Raw genomic sequence first — 22,101 nt, 5'->3', positions numbered from 1 at the left:
CGTGTTATTTGTTTCAAACGTTGCGTATTGCCCCAGGACGCGTGACACGCTGCCTGATTCATATATGCACTGTAAATAATTTTTTATTGAATTATTTATACTGAGCGATTTCGGTTTCTGAGCTCCGGGGTGTGCTGCGATGTCACGATCAGGGAAAAGCAGCAAGCCGGGTCACATTGGCCCCAAAAATTGTGACGCACATATTGCTGTGTCGTCTGCTCTCATACACATGCTGTGCATAGCAGCGCCTTTCGAAATCATAAGCCGACAAACTTGGTCGGGACTGCGAATCTGCTTATGTTAAGAAAAACCAAGTGAGCGAGGAACGAAATCCTGAAACCAAGCGGCTCACTTCGGCCGATCTCAGTTGCCATAGCACGTATGCCAACGCGGTTTCAGCGTTCTATTTCGCTTTGCCACGCCGATGCTCGGCGGACATCTGTGTCAGTGGCCCATAGCTGACCCTGGTCACATTACAGTGATACGATGCCTCACTTTTCCTACCGAGCAATATACCCGTCTCTGTCTTCACTTCGCTCCGCCTGCGCAGCTGCACTGCGAGACTGCTCAGGGTCCCGTGGCTGCTGATCGATGTATCTGCTGCTTGTTTAGCAGACAGTCCATGTATTGGCTAAATGAATGCTTCCAGACAATTGTACAGGATTCAGCAGTTACCACACGGGTACGTAACTCCTCCAGGAATGCGACCATAACGACGACTGCATCTCTGCGCCACTTTTGTTTACATATCTGCATCTGTGTACAGGCAGCAATTGCGCGTTATTTCGGCAGGAATTGCAAGCTGCATTTCACTTAGGTTAAGCAAGCTCATCTCTTTTGCGCTGGCTGCGGGTTTACTTGTTTGCGCAGTGCGATAACTGCTAGAATCGCCGAAGAATGTGAAGCACCAGCCTAGGGAATGCTTCATAGCCAGGTTGTGCACAACGCGTAGCACCGGTGTTTCCGACTCGCTGTAGCGTTTTTGCTTTTTTCGATGTCCAGTAGTTGAATTTAAATTGGTTTATCTAGAGGTATGTTTGGCACTCATTTGAGATAAACAAAATGGCATAATTTGTTGCCTTCAAGTGAGGATGACGTATCTGCCGTGGTGGGCGCCTGCAGCATTGACCGACAGACTGAGCCACACCGCCTAGCAGCGGCACTTCACGTTTGATATATTTGCGTCCTAAGATGTAACCAATCCTCGATTTAAGGTCACTGTTGTCAAAAGCACACTTGATGACCATATGTATCCGCTAAAACTTGTCAACTTGCTCTCCACAATCGCCGACATCGCGCATATGAACCCGGCAGACTTGCTAGGACTATTCGTACTGCAGCCGAGCCGAAGGGTGAACATATGAAATGTAGTTGCTCGTTTCGCTCTTTTGTATTATGGAGAAGGTGCAAACAAGAGAGTCATCGTCTCATTGACGTGAAAGGTCCGCTTGGCCGCCGATATAAGGTACGGGCTGGTGTGTCAGCAACGACATATATGCTGATCAGCACACCGATCACTCAGTCGCCGAAGCAGCGCCTCGCTGATGTCGCGTGTCGCCGTTCAGAGTACGTCACGTTACTGTGTTGTGATGTCACGGCTATTTACTGATATCGTTCCCAGGACTCTACGTCACCATCTATAGCACTAGCGATGGGCATCCATCGAGAGAAAGAGCACTTAGGGACTCTTTGGAGCTCAATTAAAATATATTTTAAGTGTTTGTTGCATCCAACACTTCGCTATAGGTGACCTTACATACAGAGGAAGCCTATAACAAGCTTAATATAGCCTCAATATTTGATGTCCCAACCCCTTTAAGCTATGAACATAAAGAGATGCCTTTTTAGACACTTAAGTGCCTGCTCCATTATACGCGCTGAGTGCACAAAGCAAATATACAATGCTGTTGTGTGGAGAAATCTCATGCTGCGATGCTCTGTTTCGATTTGCAGGCATGAGGACCAGTATTATGAGAACAAAGCATACCTACATGTCTGAAGAACCTTTGAAAGCAACTTACTGCACCAAAATTGTGCAGGAGCTTACCTTCATTTATTTGCCTGTGCAAAGTTAGGTGCATAAGAATCCATCTGGCTCTGTCAGGAGAACTATTGAAGACAGCTGTGGCTAAAAGTATCACAATTGACATCGCATTTTAGCTGTTAGAGAACGTCAGTTTCAAAAGCTCGTTCTCATAATTTGACCCTGCAGAAGTAATAAAATGACGGAGTGTGCAGTCAGATGTGGTTTTTGGGAATTCTCACTTATGCTTTGTGCATTGTCATTTATACGAAAGCAGACTGGCACCGCTGCTCGTGGGATTTCTTTTGTAGTGACTCTTTTTCTTCATTATTTTCCAGGCCATTATTGAAAAGACAATGCATACAAGCTTCCACAGAAAAAACCTTGAATACCACACCTGGCTCTATTGCTTCATGCTCACAACCTAGAAAATTGCATGTGCAGTCATCCCAGTGCATTGTGTCTACGTACAAAGTTGGATAGAAATTGTTTTGATGTAGTTGCTTGATCTGAATGATAAGGAGAAGGGCACTGTCCTCAAAGCAGAAAATTTGTTTATTGAACTTGTTTCGTAAATATAAGTCCACAGGAATGACAACAGGTTTTGGAAAAGAGAGGGAATAATGGATCACTGCATAGTTGTGGCTTCAGGGGTTGCTGATGATAAGGGGGCACGAAGTACTTTTTTTCCTTTTGGCTCAAGAGTCTTGGAGCAGAAATCGTTGTACTTTGGGAGAACAGTTTTCATTGAGCTCTCAGGTTCCTATTTCAGTTGTGGTACATACAGAAGACCTGACATGCACAGCCGTCAAGCAGAGCTTCCGACCTGTGTATTCTTGTGATGTGCACTTAGTAGCAGTATTAGAAACACATTATTTGAACACTAAAAATCAAGCGCCAGAAATGAAGTCGGCCTGGTGCACAAATGTCAGGTGGTCTTCCAGCTATCCAAGGCATATCAGGCACTCCATGAAGAAAAAGGTCGAGAGGGGAGGCGAAGAGGTTTAATGGTTTGGTTGGGATTTACAGGTTTTAACGTCCAAAAGCAACTCAGGTTATGAGGGGACGCCGTAGTGAAGGGCTGCGGAAATTTCAACCACCTGGGGTTCTTTAACGTGCACAGACATCGCACAGTACACGGGCCTCTAGCCATGGGGAATTAGAGGTGGCAATGGGTGAAATTGGGATGTGTTTCAGGGCAGTTATAACTGTCAAAAGATGTCGCATACTGTTGGAAGAAAGTGTGCTGGTGTCAGAGTCGATTGTCAATTGACTTTGTTACGTGTAGAATAGATAAAAAATAGGCAGCTGGAGATCACACGTGTCTCAGTAGTATACGGATTGATTCTTTCAGTTATACTATATTATTTTCTGTTTTTCATTGGAAGATCAAATATCAAGGGTGAAAATTGAATGCGCTGAAATAATGGCATTTTTGGTGCATCAGTGTTTGGTGCATCAATTTTTATCTTTATTCTTGAGCTGTACAGCCTTGAATGGGCAAATTGTTGCCTACGTTATTCAGTGCGACTCCATCACCTTGCACTGTTGCTTTTTCTGCTGGTTGGGGCTTTGTGAAGAGAGTAGCTCTGCCAGTTTTGTGCTCTAGGCATTGTGTGGTGAATTCTACATGGTATGTTATTTGCTGCTGTTTACTGGCCTGGGAATTCTCTTTCCATTGCTAAAGAGTACTCTGTTATTGCTCTTGGTTGCTCATAAACGACTGACCTTCTTTCTTGAGGCGCATAGCATTACTGACTGTCAGAACAGTATTCATTCCTTTTTGCATTCAGTCCACACTCTGACATCTTGCATTTTGTTTTGAGCCGTTTTTAATAGGCGGCAATATATCTGTATGGAATGCACTGTGACAGTTTTTTGTTTTCTCGCGATAGTGAATGCTCTTCTGCGCCTCTGTATTTCATTATGTACGAATTTCAATTCATGGAGGTGGTATCCCACTGGGCATTGATACTCTGCTGGCTGTCCCATGGACATCCTTTGGATGTCCTAAATGTCTGCAAGGCGTCCAAAGCTGTTTTATTGCCCATTGGGATGGACATTCAATCAACTTCTTGTTGGAATTTTTTACTTACTCTGCGAAGCTGTTTGTAAAGAATTGCTTGCTAACTGTTTCTGTGTAACCCTTTACTTTATTGATGTTACACACTGTGGCACAAGGCAGCTCCAGTTTTGCAAGACTCACTTGCCTGCAGTGTTCTTTTTTAGTTTTGCCCGACTGGGGCTCTGACAAAAGTCAAGTCTTCATGAATTTTAAAATGCCTGTAAAAGTAATGTGTTGCTGCTGCGATTGTACTGAGAATAATGCAGCAGCTAGGAGGTGACAAATTGCAGTTTTATTCACTATATTTTCCACATTCACCCTCTCTGCAGTCAAGGCCTTGTCATATGAGCTGGATCCTCTGCAGGGTGTGCGGGTTCAAATCCCAGTGCCACTGAGCACCCACCAGTGATAATGTACAGTATAATACACTGTTAAAGGGAACAGGCATTCGCGTGAAGTTGACTTTCCACTAGGCGGTGCTGCAGAAAGCCGGAAAGAATGCCGAGCTGATAATGGTCCGGAATTTTTTGTATGTACATGTACTGTACGCATTGAGTGGCATGTGAACCAAGTCACTCACACGTGGATTATCTAGCCCGGAGAATATGTTGCTTATTTCGCACGAAACGCGACCACAGAATGGAAAAAGCCAATTCAGCAGCGAGAAGAAGTAATAGATGCGTTATGGGTGTGAAAAATGAAATCCATGCATGGGGACGGAATGCCGAAAAAAACTCCGGACCATAATCAGCTTGGCATTCTTTCCGGGTTTCCGCAGCAGCGCCTTGCGGGAAGTCAACTTCACGCGACCGCATGTTTCCTTTAACAGTGTTCCATACTGTACAGGCGCTTTCCCCCTGGCTTATACTGGATGTAATGCTTGGAAATGGGTCTTTCACCCCACCTTATATAGACGAAAGTGCCTCATGCTATGGTGCTCTTTGGCTAAAGCTGCCCTTGCACCTTTTGAATTTATTGTCATCATCAACTTCCACTCTCGTTGCTGTCCGTTGAGCTCCCCTCATCAGCATGTTGCCAGGGATTGGTCTTCTCTGTGCCATCCGTGGTTTTGAAAAAGCCTGTCAAACCCCTCCAGGCAGCGCACTGATTTACTGATTACCATAAAGTAGCACATTGAGAAACTTGGTCATGACAGTTTCTTTTCATCTCCCCAATTTCTCATCCCAGAATTATGGGCGGAGGTCTTACGTGAGTAAATATGGTATGCTATAACTGCACTTGAGACACAGTAGTGTCGATTCTCAGATGTGGTGCTTCTTACTTGGTTAATATCACTTTTGGAGACACTGCAGGGGGAAACATGTTAAGGAAAATTGGCAACATTCCTGGGCAGCTGTAATCGGCTTTTCTACCAGTAGCAATTGTCTGAAAGTTTTTTCCATGTGCAGTGGAAATAGTATAAGTTCAGTAAAGAAAAGAAGCGCTGTAGGAATGTGTTGTGTCATTATGCATAACTTACTCGCATGAGTTGATGAGCCTGCACAGGTAGACTTATGCTCTTACCCATGATGCCAGTAATTGTGCTCGTGAACAGGTCAGTAAAGTGGCCATTGACTTGAATCTAATGTCTTAATTTGTAGCCAATCATCAGTTTTTTGTGAGCGTAAGTGTGGTTCTCTGCAAGTAGAACAAGAAGTCTGGAATGTTTGATTTGGAATTCACTTTTTTTAATCTTGTCCTGAATTGACATGGCCTGCCACAGCTGTTAGATGAGAAATTGTTGTATACCCACCGTTTCATGCACGTAACATGAAATGAGCTGTGGCTTGTGTAGACTTGTCTCAGTGGATATGATCTGGCTTTCATGTGCAGGCTTGAGCTCCAGGGACTGCAAACATGGCGAACTTCCTGGGCAGAACTCAGCAGGTTAGAATCTGCAGTTTTTCTCCATTCCTGCTTTTCTGAAGGTTGTCTTTCAATAAATAGTGTGAAGGGCACAGAAGGTGCAGTTCAGTGAATCGTGGTGAATGACTGTGATAGTTGCCTTTAAAATATTTTGTGTGATATGTGAACTACTGATCGAACTGCCACCCATATGAGTTCTCTTCATTGATGCGATAACTTGTATAGGCGTCAAGGCCTCGTCAGACTTTTAGCCTTTAGCCTTTTTTTCCTCTTGTGCTCTCTCAGAAAATAAAGCAAGAAAACATGCTAAACATAGTTCTATCTGAGAAAATAAAGCAAAAAAAAACATGCTAAACATAGTTAACTGCCACTCGTTTAGTTATTAAGCTCACTTGGATGGACTTGAGGCAGTGACATGACGTCAGTAATGCAATTGCAAGGGTGAAAGGCAGTGACTTTGCATGCATTACAATGGCTGACCTATGTTGTTGGCAATGATGATATTTATAGCAGCCTAAATTTTCTCTTCAACTGCATGCAGAATTCACTGTAGAGACTTCTTGCTACTGATCTGAATTCTCCTTAAGGCTTATCTACTGATTAAAACTTTTGGTAACACCCACAGCTTTTGATGAGTGTGTCCTCCACATTCATCTAGCCATAGCTCCAAGTGAACAGTGGAGTGTTGGTTGTTTTATTTTACTGAAAGTATTCTACCTTTATGCAGGTCTGTGGTCATGCAAACCAGACACAGTGCATCTCCTGGCCAAGATTCTTCCCATCTCAGCCATTGCATGGAATCTGCTCCTCCTGGCATGGGTAACCACCAGGGCAAACCGGCAGGAAAGAACCTGCATGAATGTACCCACTGCAACAGGGGATTTAAACAAAAGGCCGATCTAGTGAAGCATCTCAGTGCATACCGGTGAAAGTCCTTTTCATTGTGACCAGTGTTGTAGCAGCTTTACACAAAAGGGCAACCTGGAAGCACATCTGCGCACTCACACTGGTCAACATCCTTATCATTGCAACCATTGTGGTAGCAGCTTTGCACTGAAAAACAGCCTGGTGTTATCCGTACCCACATGGGTGCTAAGCCATTTCAGTGCCATCTGTGCCCCATTTCCTTTCCAGATAGTTCAGGCCTTGAGGCATGTAAAATCCCATAACGGTGAAAAGCCCTTCCAATGTGACTTGAGCCAAAAGACACTGTAGGAGGGAAAATTTGAAGCACCACAAGGATGCAATGCACAAAGAATAGCAGTGGTCCATGATGCCTTTCATCAATATGTTTAGCTGGCTGCAGTTTTGTGTACAAGTTTATTATAAATTTGCTCATTAATATCACTGCCCCTATAGCTGACACACAGGAAAATCTGTGAAAATCTGTGTTTACTCAAGCAGTGTTAGTAGCAGCAACAAGTGGGGACATGTAGGTGTCCAGCATAAAATTGATACGTCTTGTTTTAGTTGCCAGGTTTATAGAGTTTTGTGTTGTCTGGAACAAAAACTAACAAAAAAAATCAACATCTGCATCTTTGTCAGAGCATTGCATCTGCTGGATATAGATTGCATAATGCTTGTGGAATATTAGGTCCACTCCATTTTAAATCTGTTTGGTTGCCAGAATATCAGCTGTTCAAGATCATTTCACTTTGATTCAGCTATATTTGATGTGTTAGTGCCCCTTGAAAAAGGCTAATCTATTCATGCAAGGTGTTCATGATAATAAGCTGCCATGGTCTATGGCTATTGAAAAATGAGATACTCTACATACTGCAGGTGAAAAATATTGTAATCTTGTAGTGTATTGTAAAGATTCTAATCTAGGTCAGTTGTGTGAAACTGCCTAGTGCACAATAGCATTTACTGTGATTTCCATTACAAAATGTTGAATGTGTTCTGGCTCTTTGTAAAACTTCCTTACTTGGCATATTGTCAGTTACAATTCAAAAAAGTTCACTTCTTTAGTTAGCCTGCTTCTTCAAAAAGGTGTTCTTTTTTTTACTATTATACGTCGAAATGCACAGACATCATTGTGCCTTGTATCTAGGACAAAATTCCTATTGCTCTCGTCAGCACTCGGTGCTGTTCCTCGCAACAAGGCTGTTCTGTCTGATGGCATTGGTTTATAGTGCAACGCCATCTTGTAGTAATAAAGGGGCAGTTACTCCTTGGCATCTACCCAAGTGGAGCGTTCAGCTGCAAAGGAAACCTATACAGCCTCTGCAGAAACCTTGCGGTTAAAGAAAAATTCGCCCTGGGCCAGGGTTCGAACCTGGGACCGCCACTTCTCCAGAGCGGTTGCTCGACCAACAAATTTTTCCTTAACTACGAGTGGGCACCGCGGTGGCTCTGTGGTTACAGTGCTCGGCTGCTGAACCGAAAGACGGTTCGATCCTGGCTGTGTCGATCGAATTTTGATGGAAGCGAAATTCTAGAGGCCCGTGTACTGTGCTTTGTCAGTGCACGCTAAAGAACCCCAGGTGATCGAAATTTCTGAAGCCTTTCACTACGGCATCCCTCATAGCCTGAGTCGCTTTCGGACGTTAAATCACCATAAACCAAGCTTAACTATGAAGCGTCTGTAAAAGCTGTACAGCTTTCCTTTGTAGCCATATGCCTGTGCTGGTGTCGATGCCAATGACTGATTACTTCCTTGTTACAATATACTTCATGTTTCAGGATTCCCATCAATCATTTGGCCATACTGCTGTTTTGCTTGTTGCTTTGGAGACAATTTTTTAACTTTTTGTACTCCCAGCAGCCGCTCTTTTACATAGACAACCCCTTGCATACATCACTAACAAACTATCATAACCTTCTCGGTAAATTAAAAAAGATGACACCATTTTTCTATTTTTTGCTCATTGTGCAGTCCTCGCAATGTTTAGCAATGTTATTCTTTGAAGCTCACAGTTTCCAATCAACAATACCTTATGCACAGATAAAACTTTCTGCTTCACAAGATATAGTTAATCTAGGTTCTCCATGAGGTCTTCAAAGTGTTTGTTTATTTAAACAGGCCCATGCTAACCATGCTCATAAACTATGATGACACAAGCTTGATCGACATTAGCAGAAAATCCTTGCATCACCGGTTCCAGTTGCACTGTGTGGTGCTTTACGTATTCCTTTTTGTGTGTTATTAGTCTGTGCGAAGAAGGCAACGCTTCGGAGGAAGAAATTCATGTGTCCACAGAGAATGGGGAATTGTGAGTGACTTGGGGAATATCACTATTGCATTGCGTGCCAGTAAAAATGTGGTTCGTCTTTGCACCACCGCCCAGTCAGGACAGATTCGGCCTTGTTCACGCGTTAACCTCTGAAGCTGGAAAAATGTATAGCTGCAATTGGAGACTAATTTCCTTAGCTGAAACTTGCCGGAATTATCTTTTAAGCCGGCTATTTTAACATGTGCATCTGTGTTCCAAGTAAACACTTTACAGGCTGAAAGGGTGGGACTGACATTAACCTATCTAAATTTATTGTGTGTGTGTCTTCAGCCATGACAATATCACTGACTCGGTCTCCACTGAGCTTTCCACACTTTATTTCTCTTGTAGCATGTTTTAGTAAAAGATGGCAGGTTCGTAGAGATTGCACCGTTTGCAGTTCTTCTGATATGTACATGATCTTCTGTGTCCTTAATTGCATAACAAAAGAAAGTTATTTCTCGAGTTGCCTTGGAAAGTGTAGTCCTTTATGATTTCTGCATCGGCATGCCTGAAAACAGTTCACGGTGCACTATAGTGACTTGTGGAAGCTGGTGAGCCATATCTTGATTACTGTAGCCAGCAGCTTGCGTCAAAAACTGGTACAAAAAGCCACTAGTTACTGTATAGCACTAAACATTTTTTTTATATGGAGGTCGTCCCCCTGTGCATGCTCGCATGACATACAACTCTAGAACCTCTTTTTCCGTGTCTTAAACCCACAAGCCAGGAATGAAAAATGTGTGCTACCCTTTGATTGCACTAAATGGTCTAGTTCAAAATGCAGGGCTACCTGCCATATTAAACAATGTTGATGTCTGTTATAAGCTAGCACCTATAATGGTCATTCCCAGCATTTAGCCATTGCGTGTTTGTCTGTATACTTGCCTGAACCCTGCTTTGTGCCAGACTGCTCAATGGTTGGTGCCACCTGCCCGCTGGGTTGTGGGGAACCTGCCCAGTTTGTGTGTGTGTGTGTGTGTGTGTGTGTGTGTGTGTGTGTGTGTGTGTGTGTGTGTGTGTGTGTGTGTGTGTGTGTGTGCACATACACCTAGCAACCTGCTGACAGTGACAGGTTCGCAAGAGGTTGTGTGGGGAGAGGCCCAAGCAAAACAAGTCGCACTGATGGTAGCACCTGCCATAGTAAGGCAGTGGTGCCTCGCTTAACAGCTCTGCCACTGCACGAGTAGTATGAGGACTTCTAGGGATCTATGAATGTAAACTTGAGAATGAGCAATTCCTCATATATGAGCATTAACCTTTTATAGCTATCCGAACAGCTGCCTCCAATGAACACCAGAAAAGTGAAAATTGAACTGGTAGAGCACTTGAATCCCATTTGCCTTACTGTGCTTAACGTAAAGTAGAGAACGACCAATTCCACATACTGACTCAGTAACCCTGTTGCCTCCTAGCTTTAATGTCGGGCTAAAGTGTCCCCTCCAGTTTCTTTTTCAGTAGGAATGCAATGAAAATTTTCTTTCAGCTTGTAGGCTTAGTTATGGGAGCACTTTTGTACATAACATGTGCAGGCAACGGCACTTTGCTGCTGGGGTACGAGCTGCATATTATGTTATGACTGCATATTATCGACTGTCTTTCCAAATTTGCCTCGGAGATGACATCCACAAGGATAGCTTTGCTTTGAAATGCATAGTGCATGTTGTGCTGATAAAATAGGCAACAGCTGCAACATGTATGATGTGCAATTTAGGTTTGACTCTGCTGGGTTGTGGCACTTCCTTGATGTGGTGGATCTGAGTTTTACCTTAGCCAGTTGTCTGCATCTAAAATCACATCAGCGTTCCCTAGATGCATCACACCACGGGCCTCGTGTGTATGGGAGTAGTCTTTCTGCTGACGTGGGTTTATCGCAAGATTAAATGTATTCTTGGATTTTGATGGCTGCTGCTGAGACATTAAGGGCCTATGGTGCCTATTGATCACGCTAAATATTCTCTTCCTTAACCATGCACAAGTGGCTGCTTTTTAAACCCTGGTTTGTGTAACTGACACTTTTTCTTGTGCACATTCTGCTTTTCTGTGTGTTATCTTGCAGGCAAATCAAAGAGGTTTGCCGGAGACAGTCTGCTAGATCATAGAGGAAAAACCTGCATGGACAACTGCTTCCAAACTGCGCAGATAATATCCTCAGGCTTATATCCTCTCACTGTGCATTGTTATGCTCTGAATTTCGGACTCTGTGCTCAGTTAGGCACAGCAGAACCCTTCTGGGTAATTCGTGACAATGACAGGTCTAGATTTGGCAGTGCCTATATAATGCTGCGGACCACTTCGGAGTTTACGGTTACGGTCTTTGGTTGGATTTGAGCTCAGTTCATTGCTTGTACTTTTGGCTGTGCTAGGTTGTATTTATTGCGAGTTCTTTTTTTCAGCCGAGATAATCTGCTGATCCTGCAATACACAGGTGTTGCAAAAATACAAGGCTAAGAACAGCAATTTATTCCCATACTACGTGTCCTGGGAGAATTTTGGCCCAATGATCTTCTCGGGTGCTGGCAAAACAGACTACGTTCATTTATTCTCTCATGAAGGCATTTTCATGGGATATTAATCACACACCTAATCATGGAGTGAGTTTGCTGCGGTTTTCAATACAGTCGGGCAGCTTTACTATGACAGGCATGAAAAGGCAATGCTATGTTATGTGCCACGCAATTCTATGTCCACTCTGGAGGTTTATAAAGCTTGGTAGCGGCATTTTAACAGGTTTTCAGGCATAGAAGTCCTCCCTTTCACCTGCGATCCTTTTCACACTATGATAAAATGTGTCCCTCCTCCAGTAAAAAAATCATTCCATTGTACCCAATGCATATCTCTTTATAAGCACTGCTGCTCCACAGATAACCATCATTACTCATGGTTTGAAGTTAACTAATCTGCTCTTGAAATCAACACCTAGATGGCAATTATGATTGTTAAATGTACAGAACATATAGGCACTTCCACCAGTTGCAGTTGGGTTTTTTCTTTCCTTTTTCTGTCTGCTCTACTTGACTTTCTAGGCCAACGTATGCCAGGGAATAGAATCTGCCAAGAATGAACCTTTCAAGCTGCTTCCCGCCCTTACTTTCTGGATGCCTAACGGTTGAAAGGCTGTAAATTCACATACCCAGTAGTAGTATCGGTTATTGCTCACTCATTAGGCCATAAACAGAATGTGGTGCCTTTCAAGCAATATACATGCTCAATACACACAGCATATAAACAGTGTTGTTCCTTTGGAGTCTCCTGCTTTGGCTATTGTGCTTTGTTTCAATTTGCAGGCATGGGAACCAGTGTTACGAAGACAGAGTGTATGCCTGAGGAAGAACCTTCGAATGCAACCGAGTGCTGCGAACTTGTGCAGAAACTTACCTTTATTTATTTGCATGTGTGAATTTAGGTGCATGAGAATCCATCTGTCTTTGCCAAAAGAACTATCCTGACCAGCTGTGCTAAAAATACCACAGTTGACATTGCATTTTAGCATGATAGAAAACATCAGTTTCAAAGCTCGTTCTCATATTTTGCTGCACAATGCCAGGTGCACTTCTTTTTCTTGTTCAGATCCTTTCACATTTGGTATCTGCAGAAGTAATAAAATGACAGAATGTGCAGACAGATGTGGTTTTTGTGAATTCTCACTGCTGCTTTGTGCATTGTCATTTATACGAAAGCAGACTGGCACCGCTGCTGGCGGGATTTTTTCTTTTTGTAGTGACTCTCGTTTGTTCTTCATTATTTTGCAGGCCACTATTGAAAAGCCAATGCATACATGGTTCCAGAGGAAGAAACCTTCAATACCGCACCGGCGAGCTTTCTATGACTCCATTGCTTCGTGCTCATAGTCTTGAAGATTGCATGTGCAGTGATCTCAGTGCATTGTGTATACAGTCAGAGTGGAATCAAAATGGTTTTCATGTAATTGTCTGAATCACAGGGATCTAAATCGTGCAATGAAATGGGCATCACCCTGAAAGCAGAAATCTTTTTTATTGAACTTGTTTCGTAAGCAATATAGTTCTTTCCACAGGAATGACAATAGGTTTTGAAAATGAGAGGGAATAACAGGAGTAATAGATGGCTGCACAGGGGTCTCTTCAGCTGTTTGTGGGGCTGGGGGGTACCTTGTTCTATATTTTTGGCTCGAGAGTCGTGGAATACAAGCCATTGGTGCACATTGGTTGAACAGTTTCCACTGAGCTCTCAGTCAGGTTCCCACGTCAGTCGTAGGAGATACTGAACACCTGACGTGCACAGCAGTCAAGGCGACCCTCCAACCTGTGCACTCTTTTGATGTGCACTTAGTAGTATTACTAGTATTAGAATCACATTATTTGGTCACTCAGTATCAAGCGCCAAGAAGGGAGTAGGCCTGGCGCATGAGGGCCAGCTGGTCTTGCAGTGATCGATGCAAGCCAAGCACTCCACGAGAATAAGGAGGAACAGGAGGCGAGTGGTCTGATTGGTTTGGAAGGGCATTCCAGAGGAGAATAGGTCATTTTGGCGTGTGTTTCAGGGCAGTCATAACTTTCAGGAAATGCTGCACATTGCTGCAAGAAAGTGCGCCGGTGTCAGTAGGACGTTCCATGTCACCGTCAGTTGACTTTGTGATTGGAGAATAGAAAAACCTAAGCAGCTGGAGCTCACCGTTTAGCAAAGGAAGCTCATTTGTTCCAAATCTTTATGTTGAATTAAAGTTACAAATGAGAGAATATGGCGGCTTTATTTTAGGTGCTAAATTTGGTGAATCGGACCCTATTGGGTGTTTCAAAGCAAGATCACTTGATCGCCATTGTGAAAGAACATGTGTCACATCATATATCAGAAAGTTCAAAATGCAGTTATGATGAAGAATGTTTGGTCGTTCTCTTAAGCCTGCAATTTGATTATTTCATTTATACCATGTTTCTGCCATGTTATGCTTCCTTTTGTTTTTTTCACTCAAAGCAGAATTATCAAAGGTAAAAAATTGCATGTGTTGGAATAATAACCCTTTTGGAGCATCTATGTTTGACATAACATCAATTATTGTCTTGATGATTGTGCTGTACAGCCATGAATCTGCAATTCTCTTACATCATTTTATGTGGCTCCACCACTTTTCACTCCTGCTTTGTCTGCTGGCTGGGGCTTTGTAAAGACTGCAGCTATGCAAAACCTGTGCTCTCAGTATTGTGTGCTGAATTCTATGTGTTATTTTGTTTGTAACTCGTCACTGGTTTCAAAGAATTGTTTTGGCAGTGCTGAAGAGAACACTGAAATGGCTTGTGGTTGATCACAAATGACTGACGTTCTTTCCTCATGCACATAGAATTACTGCACTGTGAAAACAGTATTTGTTGCTGTGTGCATTTATCCTCACTTTTGACATCTTTCATGCTATTTTGCAGCATTTTTAATAACAGACGATACTTGGCTGTATGAGGCATACTGTGTACAATCTTAGTTTTCTCAAGATACTGATTGCTTTGCTGAACATCTGTAATTCATTATGTATCGATTTCATTTCCTGATTTTACTGTGCCAGTGTGTTTTGTCATTAATTGCATAACTGATACTCATGAGTTCATAGCCTGATAAGGCACACTTGTACTGTCCTCATGAAGGCAGTAATTGTGCAACCAGACAAGGTCAGTAAAATGGCTGTTGCCAATATGCCTGAATATTTAGGCAATCATTAGTTTTTATGAGCATTACTATAGCTCTCTTGTGCACATAGAATTAGAAATAAAAAATCTGCTTTGGGACTCACTTTTTATAAGCTCACCCTACTGAATTTGCACAGCCTGACACAGCTATTGTAAGAGATTGTATTTTGTATTCGTTGTCCTATGTATGTATCACAAAATGAGCTGTGGCCTGTGTAGACTTGTATCTTAGTGTATATAATCTTTCACATTCAGGCTTTCATTGGACTGCACACAAGTGTACCTTATGTGCAAGAACTTGCCAGATAAAATTGTGTGGTTTTTCTCCTTAAGTTCTTGAAGGTTGACATTCAAAGATCACTATGAAGGATACTGAATAATTATTTCACTGAACTATGGGGAATGACGGTAATTATTTGCATTCTCTTTTCAGGAAGGTATTTTGTGTGATATGTGAACTACTGATTGAGCTGTCACTCTTGTGAATTCTGTTCACTGAAGCGAAGACTTGTACAAGGGCCATGATCTCGTCTAAATTTTAGCCTTGGCCTCCTCATAGACACTGTCTGAGGAGCAAATAAGGGGAAAAATTGCGATATGCTAAGCATAGCTGATTGCCACTCGTTTAGTTATTAAAGGGGTATAGACACCTAACTTTGGTGGCATGTTTTCTTCTCTACAATGATGTGGAAGGCGCTACTACGCATGAATCGCCACGTGTTATTCACCTATGGCCGCTAAATCATTTATGATCATATTTTTCTTTCGGGGCTGCCGCGTTAGCTAAGTGGTTACGGCTCTCGGCTGCTGGCCCGAAAGACGCGGGTTCGATCCCGGTCGCAGTGGTCAAATTTCGATGGCGAAATTCTAGAGGCCCTTGTACTGTGCGATGTCAGTGCATGTTAAAGAACCCCAGGTGGTCGAAATTTCCGGAGACCTTCACTACGGCGTCTCTCATAGCCTGAGTCGCTTTGGGACGTTAAACCCCCATAAACCATATTTTTCTGTCGTGATGTTTCAGTTTCATTTCAATAGCCGAACGATGGCTGTGATGTCAAAGTGTGGTTTTCTGTCGTAGGAGGCATAGAAAAATGCCGATATATTCACCGCTTCATCATTTCAAATCATTATAGGGCTGAAGCCAACTTTCCTGAACAGCCAGAATGGCAACGAACATGGAAGCAGCGATTATATTGCAGTTTTTTCATACCTCACGTGACATGTAACCATGCTTTGACGTCAGAGTGCTTTTTACAGCTATTTAAGCCAATAACTGAAATTTCATTATAAATTGTTTAGTGGTCCTCAGAGAATACCAGGTGGTAATTAATGTATAATAATGGGTTATGTACCATAACAAGCAACAAAGCACTTCAAGCTCACATGGGTGGACTTGAGACACTGTCATGTTGCCATTAATGCAATTTCAAGGGTGAAAGGCAGTGATTTTGCGTGGATTACAATGACCGACCTATATTTTGGCGATGATATTTAAAGCAGCCTGAATTTTCTCTTCCACTGCGTGCAGAATTCACTGTAGGGACGTCTCGCAACTGATCTGAATTCTTAAGGTTAACCTATCGAACTTTTGGTAAACACCCACAGCTTTTGATGAGTGCGTCCTCGACATCTCGCATTTCTAGCTCCAAGTGAACGGTGAAGTGTTGGTTGTTTTATTTTACTGAAAGTATTCTACCTTTTAAATGCAGGTTCTGTGGTCATGCAGACCAGACACAGTGCATCTTCTGGCCAAGATTCTTCCCATCTCAGCCATTGCATGGAATCTACTCCTGGCATGAGTAGCCACCAGGGCAAACCGGCAGGAAAGAACCTGCACGAATGCACCCACTGCAACAGGGGATTCAAACAGGAGTCCCATCTTGTGAAGCATCTCAGAGTGCATACCAATGAAAGTCCTTTTCATTGTGACCAGTGTCATAGCAGCTTTACACAAAAGTGCAACCTTGTAGCACATCTGCGCATTCACACCGGTGAACGTCCTTATCATTGTGACCAGTGTGGTAGCAGCTTTGTATTCAAGAAAAACCTGACAGAACACCTGCGCACTCACACTGGTGAACGTCCTTATCATTGTGACCACTGCGATAGCACCTTTACACAAAAAGGTATCCTGGTAGCACACCTGCGCACTCACACTGGCGAACGTCCTTATCGATGTGACCATTGTGGTAGCAGCTTTTCAAAGAGGAGTAACTTAGTGGCACACATCCGTACCCATACGGGTGAAAAGCCATATCAGTGCCAGCTGTGCCCCATGGGCTTTCCAGATAGGACAAGCCTTGTGAGGCATGTGAGATCCCATAAGGGTGAAAAGCGCTTCCAATGTGACTTGTGCCAACAGAAATTCTACAGGAGGTATATTTTGAAACACCACAAGGATGCAATGCACAAGGAATAGCAGTGGCCCATGATTCCCCTTATTAATATGTTTTGCTAGCTCCTGTTTTGTGTTCAAGCTAATGAGATTTAGCTGAAAGCCTTATGAAAGCCATTGGTAGCTAACCTCTGTTTGTTGTCTACATTTCTATTTTTGTGTTCATTTTGACAGACTTCTCGGATAACATTTGTTTTGCTTTTAGCGAATACACAGAAAGTCAGGCTAAGTCTTTCCTGAACAAGGATTGCAAGCCTGCTAAGCTCGTAAACTTGCATGAGCGTACATAAAATCATGGCATACAGGGATGGCATGGCTACTTTTTGAAGAGAGACCTTGAAAGACTTTACACCCAATATTTATGGCTCGTGCCAGTGGTCAGCCTGGCTCAGTGAAGAAATTTGGGGGAGTCAAAGTGTGCACAACACTTCTTTTTAATCTTGCGGTCTGAGTGGGCTATATTAAGTGACGTTCATTTTAAATTAGCTCATTACTATCACTGCCCCTATAATTGACAGTACAGGAACATCTGCTGCTGTGAAAATTTTTGTGTTTATTCAAGCAGTGTTAGTGGCAGGAACGATTGGGGACAAATAGGTGTTCAGCCGCAGAATGATGTGTTTTGTATTAGTTTGCAGGCTTTAAGAGCTCAGTGTTGTTTGGACCGAGAACTAATGAAAAAAGGTCGCCAGCATCTGCCTCATGATTTCTGAGAGCACTGTCTCTGCTGGATATAATGGCATTATATGCGTCGACTATTAGGTCCACAGCATTCTATATACAATCTCTTTTGGTTGTCAGAAAATCAAATGCTTGTGAACATTTCAATTTGAGCAGGCTATCTTTGTTTTTTTTTGTTACTTAAAAAGGCTATCTATTCACATAAGTTGCAATGATCTGTGCTTATTGAAATAAAAAATAATCTACATACTGGAGACAAAAACATCATTTTAATCTTTTGTGTATTGTCAAGCTCCAATTTAGGTCAATTGTGTGAAATTGCTTAGTGCACATGAGCATTTACTGCATTTGCTGTTACAAGATGTTGAATACATTCTGGCTGTTTGTACAATTCACATGACATACTGTGCATTAAAACTCAAAAGCAGTGCAGTTCTTTGGTTAGCCTGCTTCTTCACAAAGCTGCGGTTCATTTTTTTTCACTGTTATACTTCAAGCATGCACAGACATAATTGTGCCTTGCATCGACAATGGAATTTCTTTTGCTCTCTTCCGCACTCAGTGGTGTTCTTCATAGCAAGGCTATTCTATCTGATGAAATTGCTTTAACAGTCGCACACCAACCTGTGGTAATAAAGGAGTAATTACTCCTTGACATCCACCGAAGCGGAACGTTACAGCTACAAAGGAAAGCTATGCAGCTTCCACGAAAACCTCGTGGTTAAAGAATAATTAGTCATGGTTCGGGATTCAAACCCGGGACCACTGTTTTACTGGAGCGGTCGCTCTGTCAACAAATTTTATTTAACCAAGAGGCTTCTGTGGAAGCTGCATAGCTTTTATTTACCTGTAAGGCTGCGATTGGCTTAATCCTAATCACTTATTAGTAATTACACCCTCATTACAAATCTACTCCAGCTAGGCAAATTTCCCTAAATGATTTGACCAACTTGCATTAGTGTTAGTGGTTGCTTTGGAGGAAATTTTAAATCTGTCATTCTTTCAGCAACCATGAAAGCCCTTGCTTAGATCGATTCTAATAAAGAACAATGATAACTTTGGAAATTAAAGAATTGCCCCCGCTGTTTTATGTCGCACATGGTGCAGTCATCCACAAGCCTTGCATCCTTATTCTTTGCTGCTCGTGCTCAATTATGCTTCTTGTGCTTGCTTCTGTATGGCGCCTTACGAAGAGGTCTGTGATCAAGACGGACGTAGCAATCTGTTCCGTAGCGGCCAGCCTTCATGATGCCAGCCTCGAGTCTGACAAGGCGACATTGTCCTCCCTTCCAAGGCTGAGTGCCAGTGTCACGCCATTGAGGCCATCAACAGCAGCTTTGCCCATTTCAATGTGAATGTGCAAAAAGTGTGAACTGCGGCAGCGAGACTTTGCGCCGACGTGGGGATGACCAAGCTGGCTATCTCCATAAGAAAAAGTGATGTCTGAGCCTAGCCGTTTTCTTTTCATCCATGACTCGCATTAAGAAGGGAAACCTTTTCTCGTCACTGTTTCCAAGAGGGACACATCGCAACACCAAGTGGGCAAGTACCTCCAACGTTCTCTGGCGCCCTTATTGACTATTCAGGATCCTTTCCTTATTTGCAACCCTCACGATGTTTCAAGGTTCTTGAAAGAATCAGCTCAAGGGGATTGGCACCATGTCCATCGATATCAATCTATTCTTTGGCCACATGCCTTAGCGACGCAGGGAACGAAGCCGTCGAGATGTATATGGGACTGTTAGGTTCTAGAATGACTGCGCATTTCCAACATTTCGTTCTATCTGCAGCCCACCTTCGTAGATTATGAAGAGCAGCTTTTCGTCCGAAGAGAAGCAATCTGCATTGCGTCATGTTTGGCCTGGTCTTCAGCTAGCTGATGTTCTGCTCAGAGGTGTCATCAAAGTTCTGATTAGTTGACTGCTTTAATAATACTTTACAAGGGCAATGTTCTGGGTCAGACCATAACCTCGGACGATTTTAACCTATTTTTTGACACCCTAACACCTCTCAAGGTAACCAACGAAGCACCAATTGGAGGGCAAATTCGTTTCCTTGACCTCTGACAATTTCTCCCAGAGCACGTATGCTGGTGGTATGAACCACGCTAAACAGCTACTTCCATTCACATCGTCACATTCCAAGCTGGTGAAACGTGGCATTGTCAGGGCCATTGTGAAAAGTAGAGTCGACAGGTCCTGTGAGCATAAAATCTGCTCGAGACTTTGCACCCGGTTGCACAGGCTGGAATCGGCAGGGTACCCGACCCATCTGTTATAAAACATTGCAGATGTTTTGTTCGGAGAACTTCCGGGCAACTGTTCTATCAAGGCGAGAGGCGGTACTGAGGTGAAGACTGCGGTAATCCGGTATGTACATAACTTCTTGCATAGGCTAAGGAAGATTGTAGGCAAAGCAAGAGTTCATAGTTCTATTCTCGGCCCCGAATCAGCCTTCTCAGCTTTGCCGCAGGGTGAAGAGGAAAGTAGAGTGCCCTAAAGAGCACAAGGACCCCTTCAGTGCGTGCAGGACCGGAGTCATCTACAAGGTCCCCACCTTGTGTGGCTGGTAGGAAGGAAGGCCTCAGACGTTGCTGGCACATACCCATTGCGGGGGAGTGGCCAAGACACAGGCGGTTAATTGCTGGATACAGGAAAGTTTTGACGGGAAAAGTAGTGGTAATAGTATGTAGGCTGATAGATTGGAAGACACAAGGACAGGGGTCCTGTTAACTTGGAGATCGAAGACGGGACAATGGCTTAATGTGCATAATAGTATACACTGCCTGTAATGTTTCAATGTCGTACTGACTGAGAGCGGGAAAAGGAAATCATAATGGTAGTCGCTGCGTTCCTTGAAGGAAATTTTGCACAGCAGAGCGCTCACTCCTGTCGCTTCGTCCAAGCAAAAAAGCGCCAATTGAAAGAACAACCGCGGAGGACACAGGCAAACCCAGTTGATGAAATGGAACTTGCAAAAGACGCTTCCTCAAATGAGAGAAGCGGCAGCAGAACAGCAGGAAGTGATCTATTGTTTCAGGCTCGGAACAAAAAGGGCACAATGGGGAAGCCGACAGGCCAGATCTGTGAAGGTAGGAATTTAGAAGGGGAACCCGGCAACGCAAACGCGTGAAAGAGACTTCTAGTCTGCGCGAGCGCCAGTCTTTGCTACTCCAAGGATGCAGAAGATGCTGATATTCGGGAGATGATGTAAGAGCCGAGGCAGAAAATTCCTGAAATATTGTGTAGCTGCGAAACCTCACCGCAGCTGTATATGCACAGGTTGGCAGGGCATCAACAATTGGGCCGCAGAGAGAGGCTCTTGCTAAGAAATCTGCAACCTCGTTTAAGTGAAAGCCCATGTGACCTGGTACCCAAAGCAACCTTACTGAATTTAGATGGAGCGGAATCAGGAACTTAAAGAGGCGTAATGCCCGAGACTCAGTGGGTGAGGATAATGAAGAGCAAATGGACAGAGAGTCCGTCATAACCACGACCTGGGAAAGGTAGTTTCTAATTTTCGTAAAGCTAAGATTACTGCTAATAATTCTGCCAGATAAATTGGAGTGTAGTCAGGAAGACGGAGAGAAAAAGACCAACCCAGTGAAGGCGAAAGAATTCCCACACCTGCCTTTTCGCGATCCTGCGAGGCATCGGTAGCAATAAGAACCTGAGAGGGAGAGGACCTTAGGTGGTCCTGCAACAGACCCTGAAGAAGCGGGAAGGGCTGCAGCTTTGCATTCGATGGGAAAATGTCATCGAATTCAATCTGGACAGGTGATGAGTTGTTATACATTTGGCGGACATCTGTGAAATGAATGTTTATGGCATCAAGGAGGGACTGCACGTAACATATCTGCGGAGTATGAAAACGTGACCAGGCGGCACTAAAAAAGGCGGAAGGTTGACTAAGAAATATTGTACTGGAGGCGTGAAGAGCTGAGTCGCACAATTTTAAAAATGTTTGAACTGTTAAAAGGCGAAACCTAGCTGATAACGATGGGATTCGCGCCTCAAGGTGCAGTACAGCATTGGCGACATATTTTGGAAGCCCCAGAGAAAGGCGCAACGAACGACTCACGCTCCGAGAGTACAAGAAGGCGAAGTTTATAGGCAGGAGCTCCTGAGAATAAAACACACCCGAACTCCAAAATTGGGCGGACGTACATTTTATAAATCATCAAAAGCGTATGCCTTCTCATG

The 22,101-nt window shown here is 43.4% G+C and overlaps 1 protein-coding gene across 11 annotated transcripts in view; it reads left to right on the top strand.

Moving 5' to 3' along the window:
- LOC144112997 (uncharacterized) overlaps positions 1 to 18,360 on the top strand; it is a 49,997-nt gene extending 31,637 nt beyond the window's left edge. For 5 of the 11 annotated variants that reach the window (XR_013310577.1, XR_013310576.1, XR_013310578.1 and 2 more), the window contains 3 exons: positions 5,922 to 5,975; positions 6,682 to 6,879; positions 12,457 to 18,360. Coding sequence is in view for 7 of the 11 variants with exons in the window: in XM_077645855.1 (XP_077501981.1) it covers positions 5,922 to 5,975; positions 6,682 to 6,879; positions 12,457 to 12,496 (292 nt within the window). In the remaining 4 variants the exon portion in view is untranslated. The remainder of the gene's footprint in view (positions 1 to 5,921; positions 5,976 to 6,681; positions 6,880 to 12,456) is intronic. The other 6 variants (XM_077645852.1, XM_077645850.1, XM_077645851.1 and 3 more) reach the window with 3 other exon arrangements.
- Positions 18,361 to 22,101: the final 3,741 nt, after the last annotated feature.

Source organism: Amblyomma americanum, chromosome 1, assembly GCF_052857255.1.
Source record: "Amblyomma americanum isolate KBUSLIRL-KWMA chromosome 1, ASM5285725v1, whole genome shotgun sequence".
In the NCBI taxonomy this organism is placed as follows: domain Eukaryota; kingdom Metazoa; phylum Arthropoda; class Arachnida; order Ixodida; family Ixodidae; genus Amblyomma; species Amblyomma americanum.
The sequence above is the reverse complement of the archived record's forward strand: the minus strand, read 5'-3'. Positions and strand labels throughout refer to the sequence as shown.